General features: G+C 43.3%; 1 protein-coding gene across 1 annotated transcript; it reads right to left on the reverse strand.

Annotated features, from left to right (window-relative positions):
- Positions 1-368: 368 nt before the first annotated feature.
- Positions 369-17,978, reverse strand: LOC103296945 (polyunsaturated fatty acid lipoxygenase ALOX12-like). The gene is made up of 14 exons (XM_008153576.3): positions 17,844-17,978; positions 17,155-17,356; positions 14,028-14,109; positions 13,801-13,923; positions 13,604-13,707; positions 13,186-13,346; positions 12,521-12,664; positions 11,650-11,859; positions 8,682-8,768; positions 8,283-8,452; positions 7,670-7,791; positions 972-1,072; positions 671-841; positions 369-548 (listed from the first exon to the last, which is right to left on the reverse strand). The coding sequence occupies exons 1-14, from the start codon at positions 17,976-17,978 to the stop codon at positions 369-371; spliced, it is 1,992 nt and encodes a 663-aa protein (XP_008151798.2).
- Positions 17,979-24,496: the final 6,518 nt, after the last annotated feature.

Below are 24,496 nucleotides of genomic sequence, written 5' to 3' on the forward strand. Positions count from 1 at the left end.
GCTGATATAATAGATTTCCTCAAAAGAAAATAGAATTTAACATTATTCCCATACTATATTAAAAAATCTATCTCAAAATGATTACTTAATAAATGAAAAAGATAAATTTTCCAGAGACAGGATAAGGTTACATGAGTAAATAGTTGATCTCTTTAAGGAATGTGTTTTCAAGCTAAAGATCATTCTGTTAGATGACCTGGAAGTGGGGACAGTGCCTCAGACTAGTGATAAATTCAGGGAGGGAACTCAGATAGAAAAGAAAATAGAACCATAGCAATTCAGATCCAGAAAAAGATAAAACTCAAAAGGAAAATGTTAACCCTAGTATCGGCCTGTGATCTATGAAAGGCCATTAATGATACTGGGGCTCAGATAGCAACACTGTTCTCTATGCAGCTCGGCTTCAGGTATTCATAGGGAATGTCTAGCTGCTCATTCCGGGCCACTATCTCCCTTTCCAGGTTGTCCAGATCTGCTTGAAATTGTCTTAAAATAGCCTTGGGCTCAGGGCCTGAGAAATATTCTTCTGTGTGATATCCCAGGGGTACCTGAAGCAGAAAAGAAAGATTGATCAGTTTCTAGTTCCAAGACACAGGGACCAGAGCCCAGCCCCACACTGAAATTTCTTTTCCATTACCACTGCCCCAGAATTCCCCAAATCCGCTCTCACCATGTCTGGCTGCTGCCGGCCCAATTGCCTCACGAAAAGCATCTGAAGACAGCTCTGCCAGGCACCTGGGAGTGAGCCCATCAGTGTGGCCATTGTCACATCTTCCTTGGTGGTAGGAGGGGGCATCCGCATTGTGCATGGGGCATTAGGGACCCAGAACATCCAGTCATGCTGAGGGGGCAAGAATTTGGAGTCAACCAGGCACTCTGATATGCAGGGCTCTGGCTCCCAACTCTTTCCTTCAAACATACCCTAGACCAGGCACTTTCCCTCAGGGACCCCAGCTTTCAGTTGTCCATACCTGGCTGAAGTTGACTGCTGCATGCTGGGCAGTGCATGTGAAAATGCACATGGTAAGGAAATGACAGAGCTGAGCGCGGGATTGGAAGGAGACAGGAAAACCTAGAAGAAGAAATACCAAAGTTTAGAAAGTGCAATCTCTGAAAAAGATAAGGAAATAAGTGCCAATATCTGGAGATACCTATATGTTAGAATTGGTGAGCATTCATTCATTCATTCATTCATGTAAAATATATGCTGCACCTAAAAGAATAAAATAGTTTAGGAATATATTGGACCAAGGAGGTGAAATACCTGTACATTGTAAACCATAAAACATTGATGAAAGAAATTGAATACAAATAAATGGAAATATATTTTATTATCATGGATTGGAAGAATTGATATTGTTAAAATGTCCATACTACCCAAGGCAATCTACACATTCAATGCAATCATTGTGAAATTCCAATTGCATTTTTTAAAGAAATAGAATAAGTCAACCTATAATTTTAGGTTGGAGTCAGTAAATACCCCAAATAGCCACAGAAATCTTAGAGTTCAAGCCATCCTTATTCTGCCTTCTGATTTCAAATTATATAACAAAGAACAAATAATCAAAACAGTATGGTATTGGCATATAGCAGACACATAGATCAATGGATCTGAACAAAGAGTCCAAAAAAGGAGGCAAGGATATACAATGGGAAATGGACAGTTTCTTCAATAAATACTGCTGGGAAAACTGGCAGCCACATACAAAAGAGTGAAACTGGACTGCTATCTTATACCACACACAGATATTAAGAAAAAATGGATTAAAGTACTGAAACCATAATACTCCTAGAAGAAAAATTAGGTGGTAAGCTCCTTCACATCAGTCTTGGTGATGCTATTTTGGATTTGCAAAAGCTAAGGCAACAAAAGCAAAAATAAACAAATGAACTATATCAGGCTAAAGATCTGCACAGCAAAGGAAACCACCAACAAAATTCAAAGGCAAGATACTGAATAGGAGAAAATATTTGCAAATCACATATCTAATAAGGAGTTAATATCCAAAATATATAAAGAACTCATACAACTCAATAGCAACATAAACCAGATTCCGACTAAAAGGTGGACAGAAGCTCTGAATAAACATTTTTCCAAAGACACACAGATGGTCAACAGGTACATAAAAAAGTGCTAAACATCCCTAATTAACAGAAATCTAAATCAAAATCATAATGAGATGCTACCTCACACCTGTTAAAATGGCTATTATGAAAAGACAAGGAATAACAAGTATTGGTGAGACTGTGGAGAATAGAAGCCTTGTGTACTGTTAGTGAAAAGTTGTGAGGCCACTATGGAAGCCAGTATGGGGATTCTTCAAAATATTAAATATAGAATTAAATATGATACAGCAAATCCATTTCTAAACATTTATTCAAAGGAAATGAAACATTGATTTGAAAATATAGCTGGACTCCATGTTGATTGCAGCATTATTTATCATAGCCAAGACATGGAAGCAACTGCCCTGGCTTATGGGGCTCAGTTGGTTGGGCATCATCCTGTGCAATGAAAGGTTGCTAGTTCAATTCCTTGTCAGGGCACATGCCCAGGTTATGGATTGTGGGCTCAATACCCAGTAGGTGGTGCACAAGAAGCAGCCGTTCAATAGAGTTGTTCCTATTTGACATCAATATTTCTCCCTCTCCCTTACTCTCTCTGTAAAAATCAATAAAAATCTTAAAAAAAAAAAAAGACATGGAAGCAACCTAAGTGCTTATCAATGGATGAATGAATAAACAAAGTTATATATCTACACTAATAAAAGAATAAGATGCAAATTGACCGTATCTTTGTGATGCCCACAGCCAATCAGGAGTGAGTATGCAAATTAACCCAACAAAGATGGCGGGTTAATTCACATACTCAGGTGCAGAGTGGCCGAATTCGGGGCGGAAAGTTTGCATCAATGCTATGGCGACGATGCTGGCATTCGGCACAGCCCCAGCTGCTCTGTGCCTCTGGGCAGTGTGGGAAGGCAGAAAGGCGGCTCCAGGCCTGAGAGAAAAGGCAGTGTTGGCGGCCAGGGGAAGGAAAGCCCATTCTTGCATGAATCTTAATGCACCGGCCCTCTAGTATATATATACTATATATATACATATATATAGTGTGTCCCTCAGCTCAACCTGTACCGTCTCCAATATGGGACATCCCTCTCACAATCCAGGACTGCTGGCTCCCAACTGCTCTCCTGCCTGCCTTCCTGATTGCCCCTAACCACTTCTGCCCACCAGCCTGATCACCCCCTAACCACTCCCCTGCCAACATGATTGATGCCTAACTTCTCCCCTGCCAGCCTCATTGCCTCTAACTGCCCTCCCCTGCAGGCCGGGTACCCCACCAACTGCCCTCCTCTGCAGGCCTAGTTCCCCCCAACTGCTCTCCCCTGCAGGCCTGGGTCCCCCCTAACTGCCCTTCCCTGCAGTCCTGGTCGCCCCTAACTTCCCTCCTCTGCCAACCTGGTGACCTGGTCACCCCTAACTGCCCTCCCCTGCAGACTTGATCGCACCCAACTGCCCTCCCTTGGAGGTCTGGTCCCTCCCAACTGCCCTCCCCTGCTGGTCTGATCACCCAGAACTGCCCTTCCTTGCAGGCCTGGTCCCTCCCAGCTGCCTTCCCCTACTGGCCATCTTGTGCAGCCATCTTGTGTCCACATCGGGGCAGCCATCTTTGAAAACATGGGGGCAGCCATATTATGTTGGAGTGATGGTCAATTTGCATATTACTATTTTATTAGATAGGATATATATATGTAACTTTGAAGTTCCAATTGCATTTTTTAAAGAAATAGAATAAATCAACCTACTATACATGAGTGTCCAGATTATTATGATCTCTGCATAATAATCTGGCCACTCAGTGTGTGTGTGTGTGTGTGTGTGTGTGCGTGTTTGTATTATATATATATATACATATATTATACATAATATATATATTAGAGGCCCAGTGCATGAATTTGTGCATTGGTGGGGTCCAGCAAACCTGGCCAGGGGGAGGGGACATGGGCAGTTAGCCAGCCTGCCTGCTGGTCAAACTCCTGGTTGAGGGGACAATTTGTATATTAGCCTTTTATTATATAGGATATACACTGAGTGGCCAGATTATTATTTATTTATTTATTTATTTATTTTTATTTTTTTTGACATTTTTTTTATTGAGGTATTATATGTGTACATATCTTACCATTGCCCCCCCCCCCCCCCCACCCATACATGCCCTCAACCCCCAGAGTTTTGCGTCCATTGTTTATGCTCATATGCATGCATATAAGTCCTTCATTTGATTTCTTATCTCCCCCACCTCTCCCTAACTTTCCCCCTATAATTTGAAAGTCTGTTTGATGCTTTACTGTCTCTGTATCTATCTTTTTGTTCATCAGTTTATAATGTTCTTTATTATCCATAAATGAGTGAGATGAGTGGCCAGATTATTATGTGTTCAGAGATCATAATAATCTGGCCACTCAATGTGTGTGTGTGTGTGTGTGTGTGTGTGTGTGTGTGTGTGTCTTACCTAATAAAAGAGTAATATGCAAATTGACCCTAACTCTGCTACACCCACAAGCCACGCCCACCAGCCAATGAGGAGCAAATATGGTCACTAAAGGTTACAACCCTAGAAGTATAAGGGTAAATATTTTAACAGGCACCTCATGAAGGAGGATATTCTGGGTGACTATTAAGCCAAGGAAATAGTATTCAGAGCAACTAGTCTTCAGGAAAAGGCAACTTAAACTCACAATATGATAGATCTACATACTCACTAAAATGGCCAAAGTAAAAAAGATAGAAATATCTTTTTCATGTATTTGAGACTATATGGAGCAACTATAACTGAAACTGCTGAATGGAGTGAAAACCGATACAACCACTTTGGGAAAAGGGTCAATCAATAGCTACTGAAGCTAATTTTTGCATAATTTAAGTCCATCAAGTCCACAGGAAAACACACACACAAATGTTTACAACAGCACTAATATTGACTGCCCAAAGCTGGAAACAATACTAATATCCATCAGTAGCAAAAAGGAAAAATAAATGGAGGTTCCCACAATGATAATGAACAAACTACATGCCACATGCAGCAAAGTAGGTAAATATTAAACATAGTATTCAGTGAATGAAGCCAGACACAAGCAAGTGCATGCTTGTATTTCCATCTGTGAAAGGTCAAAACAAGTAAAACTAACCAACCTACAAGTAAGAGAATACTTATCTTCATGTGGATAGACTGGAATATGCGAGGGGCTTTCTGAGGGAGCTGGTAAAGTTCTGATTCTTAATCTTCATGCTAATTATACAGGTGTGTCACAATAGTAACACATCACTAAGTTGCCAGTGGTCCTCAAACTACGGCCCGCCGAGGACATTTATCTCGCCAACCAGGTATTTTTGCCGCTGCTGCCTGTCCTGCTTAGCAGCTGACTCGTCCCGGGCCCACAGTGCGCATGTGTGGAATGTGCGCCGCACTCTCCGACTCCCCTCCTTCTCTCTGAGGGACACTGAACTGACCCCCTGTTTAAAAAGTTTGAGGACCCCTGAAATGTACACCTATGATTTCTGTACCTTTCTTTAGGTTTGTTGTATTTCAACAATTGCTGTCTCCCCAAAAGGGTTTCAGTGCTTATAGATAGCTGGGTAATGATGCAGAGAAAGAGAAGTAATTGATTCAGTTAAAATACAGGAAGATGTGTCAAAATCAGCTATCTCATTCAACTCAATATACAGGCAAGTGTTTTAAAGTGTAGTTTCCAGTATTATTATTCAGTTGTGCTGAGGCCAAGAGGTCAGGAAAAAAACTGCCATGGAAAAGATATGTTATACTCACAGATCCCAGGAGATGGGTACCTGCCACACCACAGGGGACCACACTGGGAGCACGAGGGTTGGTCAAGAGGCAGAGGGGGTGAGAGGAAAAGGTAGCAGAAGCCTTTGTCATGGTTTCCATGAGAAGGAAGACAGAATAAGCCTGTTTAGGTCAGGCTAGTTGCAATACTTCCATTAGGCTCTGGACTGTGGTAGCTGTCCCTAGTCTGGTGATTAGGCCAGAGGAATAGTGGCCTAAAGTGTAAGAGCTCCATACAGGTGGTGGTTGGGACTTCCAGCATATGAAAAGCATGCTTCTAGGAGAGTGGTTTGCCATATCTGATAATCAGCTGGCCCTGGGGGTAGTAGTAACTTTTGGGTCAATAAGACTCCAAGATGTCAAAGTATCAAAACTACAGAATAAAAAAAATGATGACTGCAATGAGATGGGGTCATAGAGTTTGATGCCTGGCCAACGTCATCTACCACATGGCAGAGTTTGGACTCTCCTAATTCACATGCTGATCATATTGGGGAGGTATTTTTGTGTAAGGTGGAGCATATGATTAAACTCATCTAACACTATATACTATGCAGGCTTCAGAACTTATATCATTGGGTCTCAAAAATTCTGTCAGGTACTAAGTGAGAAAAGTTGGCAAATATTTTGTCCATTTTAGCTTGAAGAAAACTAAAAGTCAAAGTGAAAGAGATCTAGTTGATGGCTCAAGGTCATAGATGGAAAGAAGCAGAAACCAGTACTTTGGAAACCAATATTAGTGTGTGGCCTTTAATGAGAATAATGTGGGAATAATAGGGCAGAAGAACATTCAAAACTGAGGGAGTAAAATGGAGGAATCAGAGATTAAAGCTTATATATAACTGTATTTTGTAAATGCTTACGGTAGATATGTCATGGGAAGAGGATGGCCAGGGAGAGGAAAAAGCATCTTTTGGGGCATGGGATGCTTAAAGAACAGAACTGAAAAGTATGAGAGAACATTTGGTCCTGAAAGTGTCAGGGCGGTGGGAGTGTTGCCCAGATCCTCTAAGAAAAGCCTTCCTCCAAGGATCTGGCATTGGTATATTAAACCTTGCATTCCCATGTCCTGTCCTTAATAGATTCCCATTATATATTCATACTTGTGCCACAGGCTGAGGATGGGACTCAAGGTGTTGTTATGAAGTATGCAGGGGCAGGGCCTGAAGGAAAATTTGAAACAAAGCAAGCTAGCCCATATGTGCTAGAGAGAGGAGGAGGAAACTAGGCAAAGCTCAAAAAAGCTATTTCTTCCTCATAGAGTAAAATGTGGAGTGGGAGAACTAAAGGTAGATCCTAGTGAAGGAATGAATTGGGCAGAGAAAGTCGATATTCAATTTGCACCTAGAAATGACCTTCCACTGTGGTAGTGTTGCAAGTGTCTGGACCCTCTGTGTGTGGTGGACAGTGGCAGGCAAGAGGAGAAGGAGGGAAATCCAGAGAGGGCATCATGGATTTTGGTGGGAGATTTTCGCCAACTTATATTCTTAGGAAGAGCTTTAGAAGCAGGGCCTGGGCAGATCCCCCACTGGTCATGGTCTGGACCCACTGGGATCTATGCTGTGGAAGATTCAGGGCATCTGTGGCAAGAATGGGAGATGGACATAAAGGTTGATGATCAGGGTCTCTGGGAAGGACAATCCTTGGGTTTATAGAACTGACCTAACACTTAGGAGGTGGGAATGGTATTCATATGCTTCATGTGTGGAGGACTAGAGGTTGATGAGAGGTTGGGATCATGTCCCCAGAAGGGCAAAGCTGACAAGGGGCTCTGGGCAGAGTGTCTGAACAGCTTCCTTCTCTCAGCCCAGTTCTCACCTCGGTCCTGGGCCTGGCACAGCCCCACCTCAGTGATCTCCCGACACCAGGCCTGCAGCTCAGGGTCCCCTCTCACGATGTCATCCCCGTGGTAGAAGAGGTGGATGATCCCTTCCACGTACCTGCCAAGAGGAGAAGAGAGCTGAGCTCATTGCATTCATCATGCTTATTTATTCTGCTCCTTGGGTCAAGGCTATAGCCTATGACCGTTAATCCTTTTCTGTGGCTTCTGTCCAGTTGACTGTCATTGTATCTGGGGGCACATCTTACCAGACTTTCCTTTTAGGACAACCCCAACCTCTTTCTACACACTAGTTTAGAAAGGAAAGGTGGGTCAATAGTTTTAAGCGTTCCCTATACATGATTAATAACCATTCTTTTTAACAAAACCCAAGTTCTTCCAGATCCCCATCTCCCCATTCCCAGTTTCCCCAAGATAGGTTCTTCCTTTATTCCGCTTTCTTCCTTTTCAGATTCTATCCACTGTCTCCTCTACTCCCTCTGTCTGGACCTTGTTTCATGTTCCTTTTGCCCAGTGCTGACCTCAAGCCAGAGACCAATTCCCCTTCTCACCAATGGCCCTTCTCATTTATAAGCTCCCACTCTTACCCACCTGGCAGTGATCTCCCAGAGCCGTAAAGCATCATGGGCATAGAAAGCACTTGGGATTCCCAGCAGGCCCCGGTCAGCAAGATGTTCAGGAGGACAGAGGGAGCGGTAGGTCAGCTTAGCCATGGCCCGGCGGAGCAACTGCACATGGGGCCCTCCACCTGTGCTCACTGCCTGGAATTTGAGAGTTAACAGGTCTTGAGAGATAAAAGAAGAGCTGACAATCTTGGCATATTATATAAGGGGTTTACAGTGGGGTTTACAAAATTGAAAGTATGAAATGAACAGGCTCATCGTTTAAGGATCAGGACATTCATATCAGGTGGTGTTAGACTGTGAAGATGGCAGGAGGTTATAGAGGGATGAAAGATTAGGTAGCCCCATTCCCTCATTTCCTCTTTACCTGACTAAATATTCCACTCTCTGAGTTGAAGTGTATTCGTCCCCGTAGGTTCATTTCCATGGTGTAGCGGGTGTGTGGGATCAGGAGCTGGATGTAGAAGATTAGAGAAGGTAGTTATTGGAGATCATGCTGTGTCCTCCCTTTTAGGGAGTGGCACTCTCTCCTCTTGATGCTTTCCTCCCTGCCAGGGCCTTTGTAGGCTGGTCTCCTTCTGCTGCTATGATCACTAACTCTCATGCTCTCCATGACTCTACAGTGAGTGGGGTTGTGGAGCCAGAATGACCTGGGCTTGAATCCTTGCTTAACCACTCACTTTGGTACTTGTTCAAGTACCTCATCTGTCAAAATTCTCATCTGTCAACAAGGATGATAATAGGTCTCCTAAGTCAAGTGCTGTGGTGGTGATTATGTGAGTAATAGATAAAGAGTGTTTAGCTCAGTGCCTGGCACACAGAAGAATTGATTAGGAGGTATTATCATTACCTTTATTATATCCACCTTGAATGTAGTTGTGCGTTTAGAAGCTACCCTTTAGTTTTCAATAGCATTTCATGTTTCCTCTATCATTCACATCTTTTCCTTCCTTAAACTGGCATTTCTGCTCATTTTCAAAGCTCTCCCTCCAACTGCTCATTGTTTTACTCTTGGATTCTTTTGGGGAAAGAGTATCTTCAGTCAGAATTTTAGAAATGATATCAAGCTTCCTGCTTAAGCAGCAAATGGATTGTCATCAAATCTGTACCCATTCCTAATTGTCCTATCTTTCCTTCTTTTGTTAGCTATTAAAATGTACAACTAAGATTTCTTTTTATCTTAGATGAATTTTATTTCATTTCTGCCTCTTTGATATACAGGATTTAGACTGTTTGGATATTGGTCAGAGCTTTTTGAGCTGGAATAAAGGAAAGACACAAGTGATATTCCTGATACCAAGATATCAAAGGAGCTCATATTGTTCTTTTAAGAAAGTTCATGGAGAGATGCTGGTTTCACAGAAAACACTAGACCACAGTGAGGAGCAAAGAACCCAGGACAGAGTTTCTAACAGCAATGACAGAAATGATGATGACAATAAAAATAAAAGCAGAAAACTGACATTTTTCTAGCATTTATTCTGTAATGGCTTAACAACCCATTATAACCCATTATCCTACTTTAGAGATGAGGAACATGAACATACATCTGGTAAGTACTGAGACTAGGATTCAGGCTTCATATCCAGAGCCTGCACTGGTAACGTTGGTAACTTCTGTAACCTTAGCCCTCCTGGGAGTTCCAACAAAGACTGTCTGCCATGGGATGGAGTTGCTATGATGAGGGAATATGGCTGTGGAGGGGGCCTTATGTATTAAAAAGTCATTTTGAAGTGTAAAGTGGGAATAAGTGATTCAAGCTAGGAGGGAGATGGTGATAGAAAGGCATCATGAGGTTATCAAATCTGAGAGCCCATGAACTACATTAGTAACTATTTTATCTATGTCACACTAGAACCCCGAACATCCCTAGTCCACAGGAGTGTTGGCATTGGAACTCCCAGAGACATTACAGATCAGTTGTTCTGCTTGTCAAATACTCATTTGCATATCTTACCAACACTTCAAACTCTTTGTATCTAAAGCTCAGTACCTAATCTTTGCCTCCAAACTGGCTTCTTTTCCTGACTACACTCTTTCTGACCACTGCTCTGCTTCATAGACTTGTAGATTTTTGCCCCCTGCTCTCCCCTGTTCCCTGTATCAAAGTGCCATTGAGATTTGGAAAACAATTGTAAGACAAGCACAAGCTTATTTTGTTGCCTTCTGCCTAGCAACGGACACTGACCTCACTGTTTATAGCATCGCAGTATTTCTTGGTCATTCCAACAGTATTCACTTTGTGAGCTCCTAGGTCTGGCAGTGCTGAGACCTCTGACCTTTCTTTCCAATAATGTACAGGTATGACGCAGGCAGTGTCTCCTCCCTTCCATTTCTGTCATCACCATGCTAATGTACATCTTTAGTCTCCTCACTCTTGGGTAGATATCAGTGACCACCTGGGCTGCTATCCTTGCCCTTTTATCTTGTGCTCCTCATAACATTTGGTTACAGTAGAACATTCTCCATCAATACTATAGAGTTTACTAGAGGCCCGTTGCACAAAGATTCGTGCAAGAATAGGCCTTCCTTCCCCTGGCTGCTGGCACTGGTTTTCCTCCGGCACCTGGGACCCAGGCCTTAGCTCTGGCTGCTACCTTCCACCTTTACTCCAGCCAGAGCCTTTAGTCTTTGCTCCTGTAGCTCCCTCCAACCCCTTCCTCCCCCTCATAGCAGGAGTCCTGCCCTGCCTGGTTGCTCCGTGCCTGTGTATGTAAATTAGCCCTCCATCTTGGTTGGGTTAATTTGCATATTCAATCCTGATTGGCTGGTGGGCATCATGGAGGAATGGTCAATTTGCATAATTCTCTTTTATTAGTGTAGATAGCTGTTTCTTTTGATTTCCACCTCTATTATCAGATATGATTCTTTGACTGTTTTGTCATGTCTACCACTTGTCTTTCTGGCTACATGGCAACATAAGGGTTTAACAACCTATAATCCTACTCTCTTCCAGACCCATTGCTGGAGAATTTCAGAGAATTAACTTGCAATATGTGTAGAAAACTGCTGAAGGACTTGATTTAATAGGATAGCTTGTGTTTTATTTTTTATAACTGCGTGTGAGCCTATAATTGGCATAATTTTAAAAAGAATTTAAACATGAAAATATCACCACAAAATTCAAGGTTTTGCCATCGTTATTTCACTCCTGTCCCTTCCTGCCTATGAAGATTCTTTGCTGATACCATATCAGTGCTTGATTATCCAAACAAAGCAGGTTTTTTATATATTCCTAGCCAGGTGGCTTAGGCTTTTAAAATCTTGGATAACTGTTGCATTGTTTCACATGTTTCCTTGTGTGCAATATGGGACATGGAAGATAGAGTATGTACCTTAAAGACAGGGTGCAGTCCTGGGAGGCACCTCATGGTGGCCACAGCGATGACCTCAGCCAGCATATGAGTGTTCAGCAAGTGATATTGTAACTGGTGCACTTGGAAATCTGAACTTCGGACCCAGGTTTTTGCCAGGAGCCAGGCAAGTGGAGGATCTGAGGGCAGGAATAGTGGTGGGGTTGGGTAGCTGGCATTGGGAGGCTGGATCTGCAATAAAAAGGAATTAAGCATTCATTATCCTCATGTTATGTTACACACTATGCTCAGTATTCTGAGGGAAACTTATGACTAATATTATTGTCATGCAGAGGGCTATAATCTAGTAGGAGGAATGAGGATCCTGCCTCTCATCCTCTCACTAGCTGTGGGGAAGTGTGAGTACCATAGTGGTCAGGTTAAAGCAAGAGGAATTGGAAAGGAGGGAATTCAGTATGGCCATAACAGTGGTTTGGGAGAAACCTGACGTAAGTGTGAGTTAGGATGGTAGAATAGGAAGGAGAAGTTGGACATTTGAGATACCTGACAATTCTCATCAATTGACTGATGAGAATAGTAAGATGGAAAAATGCATTAAAAACAAGGGAGAAAATATGTCCAAGAAAGAAAGGATATTCCACAGATTCAAAGGTCAGAAAGAGAATGAGTAGCTTTAGGGTGAGGACCAACAGAGACCATTCTGACTCTCAAAAAAGGCAATTTCAGGTGAGTAGTGAGCAAGTTGCAAGGTAGAAAGGGAAGACTGGAGACAAAGACAGACCTCACTGAGTGAGACAGAGGAGCGGGGACAAGAACCAGCTGTCTTTGTCCCTGGGCAGTGGTTGGGGAGAAGGGAGAGCAGTGTTGAAAGAGGATTTCCAAAATATCTCACCTGGATGACCATGGGTAGCAGCTTCCCACTGGGTTCCATCTTCAGCATGACGAGGGGGGCAGCCAGGTACTGCTTCTCTCCTTGAATCACGTTGGCTGGAATTCCATCCAGGAGTATAAAGTCAGCTTCAAATAGGGAACCGTTCTGTGGGGAAAAGTTCAAAGTCTACTCCAGAGGGCCAGCACCAAGGGGAAGGAATGTAATAACATTCAGTCTCATTTCTTGCAATTATCCTACATCAATATCAGAGTCCTAGTGGCAGAAAGGAAAGAGGCATCCAGAACATTTAGTCCAAGTCATCTCAGTTGATAATAAGGAAAGAGGCAAAATGAGAGGCGTCTTCCTCAGGGACATGTGAATTCCGTATGGCAGTGATGGTTTTAAGACCATACTTGACCAATTCCTTTGCAGCACAGGCATGCTAACCTTCCCCTGTCAAGGTTTCCAGGCCTCTTTCCTTGTCATATCCTATTTTTCTGCTACCTCTAGTCACATAGTTTCCTTTGCATACTTTATCAACTGCAAGTTTTTCCTGCAAAGGACTCTGCACATAGGAACAGTGGATTAATACAGTCTCCCTTCCCTGATTCACCTCTGGTCCTTCCCCTTTACCACATCCCTTCCCCCACAGACAAGGAGAAGAAAACATAGGGCTGGGGGTGTACCTGGAGTTCTTTTTCCAGCTGGGCCCGAAGCTCCTCCATCCCTGAGGGCAGCACCAGCCGGGAGGGCAGAGAGGTGGAACGTCTCAACAGCATGGGGTTTGCACCATTGAGGAACTGATAGCCAAAAAGCTCATCTTCCTGCCAGCGCTGGTGAACCTTCTCTGTGGGGTTGGAGTGGAGGGTAGGGGGAGGATATTCACCATAACCAGATGTCCTTCTCCTTTAGGTTTTAACACAGCTATTCAGGCATATGATCACTTTGTATCCAGGCCCTGTCTTTCCTTTTTGTTGCCTCTGAGAAATGACCAGGCATAATGTCTTCTCATCTGGGAAGTACTTTTGAGGGTCTATGAAGTATGAAGTTTGGGACAACAAAACAGGCTATGAAGAATTTACAAAGATCTATGGTAATACTGACCACAAAGGGTGCTCTTGGGGCCCCAGAAGATCTGATCAAAATCTTCTAGTCTGTCCCAGGACTTCAGGAAGTTGTAAACACGTTTGAGAATCATCTCCAGTAACCTAAAACATATATCAAGGATGGCACTGTCAACTCACCAAATCCTGCCTGTTATGGAATCGATCACTCCCCACTCCACTGGGATCTTTTCTCACCCTGTCTTCCCTGTCCATTCATAGTCCAGCTTCTTTCCACCATGAAATTTCATATCTGGGGGCAGATCCTTCACAGAGTCCGCAGCTATTGTCAGGGGTAACCCTTCGTGCCAGGTGTCCCAACTAGCAGATGGGAAAAGAATTCAGGGAGGAATTAGGGGGTCAGTGATGGTGGCAGGATCAGAGAAGAGGTGGGGATATTAGGAGGGCTATGTGTAGGTGGTTACCAGTAAATCAGCTTTCTTTCCTTCAGTTCTTTCTCTCGATGCTTCTGGAACTCGTCCAAGGTATTCTCTCCTGCCAGGCGGGCTGGAAGAACATTTGACCACATAGGTTTATCCAACTCATGCTATCCCTGATTTGATCTATTCTCTCAATCTTGACTGTATTACATCATTCTTTTGCCTTTTTCTCTGGCTCTACCTCACCTGATGTATTCCCAAAGTCACTTATTGTATCTTTACCCACACCCAATTCATGATTTCACCTATTTCAACCCATGTTTGTCCTTAAGCAACATCCCATGTTTCCCTCCCTTTCTTGTTCCTTAAATCAAATTCCACTACTTGTGCCTATAGATGATTATTGATTTTCTTCTTAATCACGTGCCATATACACAATATCCCATATTATTATATAGTAGAGGCCTGGTGCACAGATTTGTGCACCAGTGGGGTCCCTCAGCCTGGCCTGCAAGGACAGGGCTGAGACCGGCTCTCCGATATTGCCCTCAGGGTCCCAGATTGTGAGAGGGTGGTTCTCAGGTGACACACCCTGGAATTAGGCTACCTCCTTGGCAGCTCCTGCATTGAGTGTCTACCCTCTGGTGGTCAGTGTGCATCATAGCTACCAGTCAGGTAGTCGCTTAGGCTTTTATACACTTAGTGGCCAGATTATTATGACCATCCCATCAGTACTTCATTGAGCCACCTTTTGCCTTCAATATTGCGGCGATTCTTCTTGGCATTGACTCCACGAGATGTTGAAAGGTGATGTGAGGAATCTGATGCCATGCCTGATGAATAGCACTGTCCAGTTCTGTGAGATTTGATGGTTGTGGAACCAACTGCCTGATGGCTCTTTTAACTTCGTCCCACAAATGCTCAATTGGATTGAGATCTGGTGATTGTGTGGGCCACCTAAGCAAGGTAAAGTGTCCCTCATGTTCTTGAAACCACTCCTGCATAATATGAGCACTATGGCATGGCGCATTGTCTTGTTGGAGGAAGCCATCTCCATTGGGATACGCCATCAACATGATAGGATGAACTTGATCAGCAACGATACTTAGGTATGTTGTGCTATTCAGACGCTGTTCCACATGAATTAAAGGGCCCAAATCATGCCAGAAAAACATTCCCCAAATCATAACACTGCCCCCACCAGCTTGAAGCATGTGGGGTGCATGCTTTCATGCTGTTTCCGCCAAATTCTCACTCTGCCATCTGTATGATGCAACTGGAAACGTGATTCATCGGACCACATGACTTTTTTCCAATCCTCAACTGTCCAATCCTTGTGTTCCTGTGCAAATTGGATATGTTTTATTTTGGTAACTGCAGACAGTAAAGGTGTTTGAACAGGCCTTCTGCTTCCATATCCCATACGATGCAGTGTACGGCGAACAGTGCATTCAGAGATCATTTGAGAGGATCCCTGATTAAGATCTGCAGTAATTTGATGCACTGTTGCCCTTCTGTTGTCTTGTACCAGTTTTGGCCCTCTCTGTTCTGCCCTAACATTGACTAGTCGCTGACGGCCACAATTCGCATGTTCAGACCCAAATTCAATTCACACGTTCAGACCCAAATTTTCTGCTGCTAGTCCAGTCTTTAAACACTTTAACAACAGCTGCTCTTGAACATTTCACGAATTCAGCTGTTCTGCTGATACTTGCTCCATGGTTCTGAGCGCCAACAATCATCCCACATTCAAAGGCTGTTAAATCGAGTTGTATACCCATATCTTCAGAAAAAAATCACTTCTACCATTGTGGTAAACGTGCTTCCTTATTTATAATGGTCTGGCCATCTAGCAACTTCAGCACCAAATTATAGCTAATTTGCCTACAAGCGTCAGGTGGTCATAATAATCTGGCCACTCAGCTTATATGTATAGATTACCTTTGTTAATCTCATCTATATCGGCCTTTGCCTTTCTACTCCTTCACCTGTCCTCCAAATGACATATTTCATATTTATTATACATATGCACTCTGCTCTTCCTTGTCCCTACCCCGACCTGAGACAAAAATTCTATGTGTGTTACCTTCAACCATCCCATTTCACCTGTCTTAAGGAGGAAATAGTTCCATGTTACTACCTTTCCCTGACTCCATTTCACCTAACCTCATCATCACATAGTTTATATTTGTTAACCTGACTTGTCCTCTTCTAACCTGTACTTATATTGTTCCTCAAAGACTCATGTTTCCATTTCTTATTAAATTTATTTTGATATAACATTGATTAATAACATCATATAAAATTCAGATGTACAATCTTACAATACATTTGTATACTCTGAGTGTGCTGTAGCCACATATTTGACCCTCTTTACCCTCTTTGTCTTCCCTCTAGTAACCACCATTCTGTTGTCTGTATCTATGAGTTTGTATTTTTTGTTTTGTTTTGTTTGTTCATTTGCTGCTTTTTGTTTTATATCCCACATAGGAGTCAAATCGTATAGTTCTAGTCCTTTTCCTTAGACATTTCATTTAATATAATACTCTCAAGATCCATCCATGTTGTCTCAAACAGCAATATTTCATCTTTCTTATGGCTGATTCATCTCCATTCTTATATGCCATTGTTCTCAATTTTCTCTCCAGTCATATCTCTCCTCCACGTGTCACACAGCAACCAATACCATATAGTCCCTGCTCACTCATCCCCATCCCAGTCAGTGTGCTCCCTGCCCTCCCAGTTGTCTTCCATGTTGTCACAGCCAAAGCAGCTCTTATCTTCATATTATTTATTGTTTCTCTTCCCTGCCTCCTCTCAGAGGTCCCATGTGCTAGCCTCACTTGTGCCTGCTCTAACTTGTTCCCAGTCACATGGAGATCTCCTTTCCACTTTACTTTGGCTCTTCTGTTTCCCAGCATGGCTGCACCTCCCATTCCCTCTGCTCAGCTTGGGAGGTGGGAATCGACATATCACTCACTTCCCTGTCCAGGCCTGCTTCAGACCTTTTTCATTCTATGTATAACTTTCCCCTTGTCCCCTGTCTTGAGCCCTCTTAACCTGCGAAGCGTGCACTGTTTTCAGATCCCTCAGATCTTCCTTTGTGCTCCCCCCTCCTCTAGTCGCCCCTTTCCCTGGGCCATGCTCCCACTTCCCTGAGGCGGCTCCTCACCGGTGCCCTCGGGCAGGGTCAGCAGGTCCTCACCCTGCACCCAGCGGTAGCAGGGGAAGGCGGCCTCCTTTAAGGCTTCTGGGCCCTGCACGGTGATGCGGTCACAGAACCAGGCATCCTCCACCAGGGAGTGGTGTTTGCGCAACTTCACGAACTGCAGTGGCCCCAAGTCCTGGGGAACGTCCTGCTCAATCTCCTCCACCTGTGGGGACCAAAACCTGGTGAGACTTAGTAGTGGGGACCCGGGAGAGGCATTTAACCCAGGGAGCGGGATGGGTGGGGGCTTTGTGGAGTCCAGTGACACAGCCTCCAAAGACAGCATTGCCTCCTCCCAACACCTGTGTGGTGGGTCTCAGATGACCCATTGAACCAGGAGGACCAGGGACCCAGGTTGAGGCCACAGTGACTTGAACACTGAGCTCCAACACCTGCACCTGCACCCGGCTTCTCGGACACTTGGGAAAGAAGTGGAGGTTGTGTGGAGCAGAGTCCAGGGGCGGGAGAAAGGGGTTGAGTCCAGCTGGGCCCTGGCTCTGAACCTGTCACCCACCCAGGTGCAGGCGTCCCTTCTCAATAGAAGTCCCAGCTGGTGTGGTTGTGCTGTCACTGGCTCTCAGCCCCCCAAGTCCCAACTGCCTTCAGGCATTGAGCCCAGCCAGGGGGTCTGAGTTCCCACTTCTTCCTCTTACCTGGCCCCTCGTTGGCCTCAGCTGCAGCTCCAGCTCTGCCTCCCCGAGCTCCCCCACCAGCCAGAGCTGCACGCGGTTGAAAGACCCTGAGAAGAGCCAGGCCCCAGTGGCCACGTGGATGCGGTAGCGACCCATGGCAGCAGGTGGGCTCTCCTGGGTGGCAGAGATTCTGTTACTGGTTCCAAAGATTCCGCGGCCAGGGTTCGTCCTGCTACCTGCAGGACAAGTCCAGGGCTTAATAAAGCAGATCTCTGTGTGCCAGCCCACTACAGGATTGGGTCCCACCCCAGACAAACCAGAACCTGAGATTAGCCCAGAGGGTGGGAGAAATGCTGACTGTTCCACTGAGCCTGGGTGCAGGGAGAGGGGCAGGGAGAATCCACCTGTTTTCTTTCTAGGCCCTCATTCCCCCCCAAATACACCCCCACCCTCATTTTACTATTGAATAAAATTTTCTGAAGGTGTCTTGAGTGACAGTCTCTTTTCTTGCTCGCAGTGCCTGGTGCCCCTGGGTGACTGTACCCACTTTCTCTTTGCCTACCAGGTCTGCTTGCTGAATGGGCATTGGGATTGTCATTGTGGGCCAGAGAAGGCCTTTTTTGAGGGACACTCCAGTGTTCAGGGATGAATTAGAGTATTTCCTATAATAAGACTTGTGGTGCCCATTCAACTAGAGAGCAGCTAATGTATTCCTTTTCTTCTTTTTGTTTTCTTTCCACACCCCCATCCCAAGACAAACATACTATTTCTGTTTCACTACTCCTTTCTGTTAATAGGATTGTTTCATGTGGTTTATGTCATTCTTTCCACAAAAATTAGGTCACACTCTACATTTATTTTCTTGGACGTTACTTTTCACAGTTACCAATATGTGATGAGAATATCTTCAGATCAGAAGATGGAGATTTAACTCCTCTCTTCCTAGGTTGAAGGATAACCCTCTTGATGGGTATTCAGTACTAACTATGATGAGTGCATTAATGAAAACCTTTGTAGGTTTACTCTTATGCACCCTTATGGTTAAAGAACATATTCCCAGAATTGAGATTTCAGACTAAAATGCTTGTATATATTTTATATTAGATGTTATATATATTTTTGAAAACCATGTTTTTAAAGTATGCTTGATGTGTAAAATCTGTTCATATTTGATGTATAAAATTCAATTTTTGCCAATAAGTATACACCAGTGTACATTATTATTAAACTTGAGGCCTGGTACACGAATTCATGCATGGGTGGGGTCCCTCAGCCTGGGCAGCAATTGAGGCCTATGGGTTGCTGGCTGGCTGTGAGGAGGGGTTGCGGGAGGTTGGCCAGCTGGCACCCCTGATTGGGGCCAATAAGGCCTGCATTGCGCATCTGCCCCTTGGTGGTCAGTGAGCATCATAGCAACTGGTCGACCAGTTGTTCTGGTTGTTCGGTCATAACCGTCACTTGGGCTTTTATATATATACTAGAGGCCTGGTGCACAAAAATCATGCACTGGTGTGGGGAGGTTTCCCTCAGTCTAGCTTGCACCCTCTCCATCCTGGAACCCCTCGGGGGATGTCCTACTGCCAGTTTAGGGCCAATCCCACAGGGAGAGGGGCAAAGAGAATCCATAGGGGTTGGGTCTAAACCAGTAGTCTGACATCCCTCTCACAATCCGGGACTGCTGGCTCCTAATTGCTTGCCTGCCTGCCTGCCTGATAGCCCCTAACTGCTTCTGCCTGCCAGCCTGATCACCCCCTAACCACTCCCCTGCCAGCCTGATTGACACTTAACTGCACCCCTGCTGGCCCAATTGCCCCCAACTGTCCTCCCTCCCATGCAGGCCCAGTCATCCCCAACTGCCTTACATTGCAGGCCATCTTGTGGTGGCCATCTTGTGTGATGGTGTGATGGTTAATTTGCATATTACCTCTTTATTATCTAGGATAGATTGCTTACCAAAAAAGCTGTAGCATGGTACCAAAGAACTTTTATCTCTGCATCTCCACCCGCATAGAAAATTACCACTTTTTAATTTTTGCCAAAAGGATAAGACTGATTTTGAGGGGAAAAGAAAAAGCTGTTATGGGATTTTACCCAACTTAAAAACTAGTCAGGTTTGTCTAGTTGCTGTTTGGCTAATGATGGCAGAACACACAAAACTTCAAGTTCAGTAACAAGGCAACATTATTACTCAGACCAAATTCAGTAGCCACAGTTCATATTCATATCAGTTCCTCATGCCCTCCCATGTTCCATGAGTGTGATGCGTGACAGCACATAGAGTGGGCTGCATTTTAGGGGAGGACCACTGAGTTTGGGGGACTCACCACTTTTGTGATAAGCAGATCCATGTCCATTCTCTGTCTACAGAAACATGACTTCATCACTCAGGGTTGCTCACTGTGGAAACAAACTTGATAAATAGTCCCAAGTAAAGAGACTCAGGCTTTGCATTTCTGACATACCCATCAGGAAGACTTAGGGGCACTCAAGGCCCATGGCAGATCACCAATCCCAATAGATTGAGGCATGTCAGCTGCTTAAACCCTTCTAAGAGCTTCCTAATGAATATATAATAAAACCCAAGTTCCTCATCAAGGTGTGGTTGCCACAGTTAAACCTACTCTCAGTGCAATGATAAGGAAATATGTACAAAAGGGAAGTACTTACATGTAGCTCAGCAGATAGTCTATATACATTAAGATGGTGAACCCCTGAGTTTTGATAGAGCATGACCTACACCTTCCCATGAATCTAATACTATAGCAGCAAGCGTATTTTTCCAGACTCTCTGCCCTGATGAATCTTCACTCTGCATTACAGTGACCACTGAACATCAAGCACACCACCACCAGAGAAAGGACTCAACATGGAACCCTGCTTCTTCACTCCACCTGCCCTCAATGCCTGATCTTTGATAGGCCCCTTAAACCTCGTACTTGCAGACTCAACAATAGCCTGACTTTAAACCAATTCCAATTCTACATTCTTGCCAACTTCTAATCAAGTCATCTTTATGCAATATTTTACTTCTTAGGTATATTCAGGCTAATAATTGACACAGGAATGATGGAGTTATTATACCAACAGTTTGCAACCCCTAATAAAATAATACACCTAAAAATGATTATCTACAGTGGCTAAATGCACAAAGAGAGACATTGTCAGTGATTATGTGCCTCTGGCAGAAATATTTTGAACTGACTATATGAAGTCATCTTGAAACAAAATTGTTAGCAATTCTCATCAAATTCATAAATATAACTACCAACCTATAGGAAGTACAAGGATAAAGGGATATGTTACACCATGAGGAAATAATCAGTGAAACCCATTGAGGAGACAAACAACCTTGTTTCATCACCATAAACATGGCAAGAAATGAAAAGAGAGAGAAAATGACACATACAGATGAAATACAAGTGACTTCAAAAACAATTGCAACACATGAACCATAAATAACATTGATCCTGGGGTTGGGAAATGGCTGGGGATTATTGCTTTTCAGTACACATGTTTTGTGTCAGCAGAATATCTGAACATGGCATGTGATTGATAAAATCACAGAACAATTTGTACAACTACAAATAATGAATAAATGTCATGGAAGATGTGTATAAGGAGGTCATTTGATATTTTAGAAAAAAGAGGGGTCAGAATGCAGCAGTAAGTGTGAGAGGTCAAGGCAGGAATTCTCTTTGGGATGGAATAGGTTTGAAGATATTTGGATGGCAAATAACTAGTAGAGAGAAAAATATTTGAGATGTAGGGTGCAGAAGGCATAACTGAAGAAGGAAGAACATGATGGGTGTGGGAGGATGAAATTAAAACCATATATGCAAGAATTCATGTTGGATGTACAGGGAGACTTTCTTTCTTTCTAACAGAAAGCAGGGCATAGAACATTTTGCGTAGGGATAACAAGGAGGTTCCCACCTCATAGTTTCTGTGTTCACTCCTCCTAACCCTGATGCTAGATGTACTCTACTTCTCAAGGACCCAGGTATCACAGTCCCAGAGCTGAGCCAGAATGGCAGCACCAGACCTTCTCAGATTTCTCTTTTCATCTTGGACAGGCAAGGTTAAATTCCAAATGAGGATGGAGCCCTTCTAGCTGGCAGAGGGAGAAAATACTACCTGATTTTTGGGGGAGGTGTCTCTTCTTACAGTTCCAAGCTCTATTTACATTTATTTTTATTGGCTCTTTTTATTGAATTTATTGGGGTTAAATATGTTAATAAAGTTACATAGGTTTCAAATATATAATTCTGTAATACATCATCTGCACATTGCATTGTGCACTCAATTTAAATCTAGTCTTGTTCCATCACCATTTTATTCGGTTTACCCTCCTCCACCTGCCCTCACCCTCTTTCCCTCTGGTTATCACCATTTTGTTGTCCATGTCCATGAGGTTCTTTTCCTTACTCTTTTCACCAATTCATCAGCTCTTGTCCTAATATCTTTCCCTCATTATTTTCTCCACCTAACTCATTACTTGCCTACTGGTGCTGGTCTCTATTCTGCTCTGATGACCAAAACTTTGAAACAAGTTTTCTAAATGTTGGCATAATGGAGTGAAGGATTATTTCATCACCTAATATAGCCCAGATGATGATATTTACTATAAGGCATTTATATTGTTAAATGCTTTATGGCTATTTCTGACAATAGGATTTTCTTCTGCTATTTTTATTCCCTGTACTCCCCCTACCTTACACACACACACACACACACACACACACACACACCATGTTCCTGAGGTCTCTCACTCTCTCTTCTTAAGTTACCCTCACAATGCTCCCCTTCTCCCCATTTCTATTTAAAATATTATTGGAAAGCAAAAATTCTTCCCATTTTATTTTATAGAAGAATTCAAATCATTTGATCATTTATTGTTTGAGCAACATAAAGAAAAGCAGAGAATTTGAAAGGCCATTAACAGGGTCAACTTTTTGCCATCATCTCTTTCCCAGGAGTTGTAAGTAGAAGGAAGTAGAGAGTGATTCTATCAATTATATAATACTAGAGGCCTGGTGCACGAATTCGTGCATGGGTAGGGTCCGGCCAGCCCCACCTCTGATTGTGGTGGTGGGGCTAACTGGAGGCAGGACTGGCCAGGGGTAGGGGTCAAGGGTGGTTGGCAGGCTGGCCCCACCCCCTGTTCGAACTTGTGGTTGAACTTCTGGTTGAGAGGACAATTTGCATATTAGCCTTGTATTATATACAATAAGTGCCACCAACACTCTCAAGGAAAAAGTGACTATGCTCAGTTTTCTGGTGGACCAAATTTTAAACTGATTTTCCAGTTAATCCTTGCAAAAAATCTGTGAGGTAGCTATTGCTGTACCACTTCTTTAAAAATTCAAGTTCAAAAGGATGAAGAGATGTCCCCAAATACAGGTGGGTGATCCCAGAAAGTGTCATGAGCAGTTGCTGATTCATATCATAGCCACCCATTCTCAATTTAACCCTCTGGCTGCTCGCTTCTGGCCTTCATTTTCTACTGAACCTTCTCCTAAAGCTTCTTTATGGCCTATTGATGCTAAAAATCCCAAGGGGTTTTTTTTCTCAGTGATCATGGTTGTCAAAGCCTGTGATGCTTTGACACTTCGTCTTTTAGCTGAGCTGCTGGCTGAGGTTCCTGGTGTAGTTCATTGACCTCTGGCCACTCTTCTGTTTCATTTGGATTTCAGGGAGCAGAGGAAGTGCATGTCCACAAACCCACATCTCCTTCAGCCTCACCAAATCCTGACCTGTTTTATTTCCTATTCTTGATTAGCCAATCCTAGAAGAGGTATATGGAAATACATAGTGTATATTCCTGTACCACCCAACCTACAATCATGAAGTAAATTTCTCTGATACTGATATATTCCACAAGGCCTGTGCTTTTACCCTATTACATATGTTTTTAAAAGAAATAACAATAGATGATAGGACCTTTTTTTTTTTTTTTAATTGTATTGATTTTCTACAGAGAGGAAGAGAGAGGGATAGAGAGTTAGAAACATCGATGAGAGAGAAACATCGATCAGCTGCCTCCTGCACACCCCCCACTGGGGATGTGCCCGCAACCAAGGTACATGCCCTTGACTGGAATCGAACCTGGGACCCTTGAGTCCGCAGGCCGACACTCTATCCACTGAGCCAAACCGGTTTTGCAGATGATAGGACCTTTTAAAATTGGCAAAGATAATCCTGATTCATAAGTCTAAAATCTGAATGTTGTATATAGGATTCAGTATGATACTGACTCATGGTCATTCTACCAAATCATATGTGTGGAATATTATTTCCAGGTTATTATGGATATATTTTCCATGTTTTCTTTTCTCCTTGATTTTTTTTTATCGTCATGTTTAATGTGTTGTGTTACTGTGGGTTAGTGTAATTTGTTACTTGACTTGATTTTTTAAAATAAAGTACTCCAAGTTTTGCTTTTATCTTTATGGTAAAATATATAGTAAATAACATGAAATTCATGATTTTGACCATTTTTTAGTATATAATTCAGTGCTACTAAGTATATTGACTTTGGTGGACCCATCCATCTCCAGAACTTTTTTTTTTTAATCTTTCATAACTGAAACTCTGTATCTATTAAACAAATCCCACCTGACTCTAGCAACCGCTATTGTACTTCCCATCTCCATAAGTTTGACAACTCTACGTAC

Source organism: Eptesicus fuscus, chromosome 20, assembly GCF_027574615.1.
Source record: "Eptesicus fuscus isolate TK198812 chromosome 20, DD_ASM_mEF_20220401, whole genome shotgun sequence".
NCBI lineage: Eukaryota > Metazoa > Chordata > Mammalia > Chiroptera > Vespertilionidae > Eptesicus > Eptesicus fuscus.

Bases quoted from the DNA above. Each gene is read 5' to 3' on its own strand.
- LOC103296945 (XM_008153576.3), bottom strand. From the start codon at position 17,978: ATGGGTCGCTACCGCATCCACGTGGCCACTGGGGCCTGGCTCTTCTCA. The intron at 11,860-12,520 runs GTGAGATATTTT...TTTTTATTGCAG, and splicing joins TGCTACCCATGGTCATCCAG to ATCCAGCCTCCCAATGCCAG. The intron at 842-971 runs GTATGGACAACT...TTGCCCCCTCAG, and splicing joins CAGCAGTCAACTTCAGCCAG to CATGACTGGATGTTCTGGGT.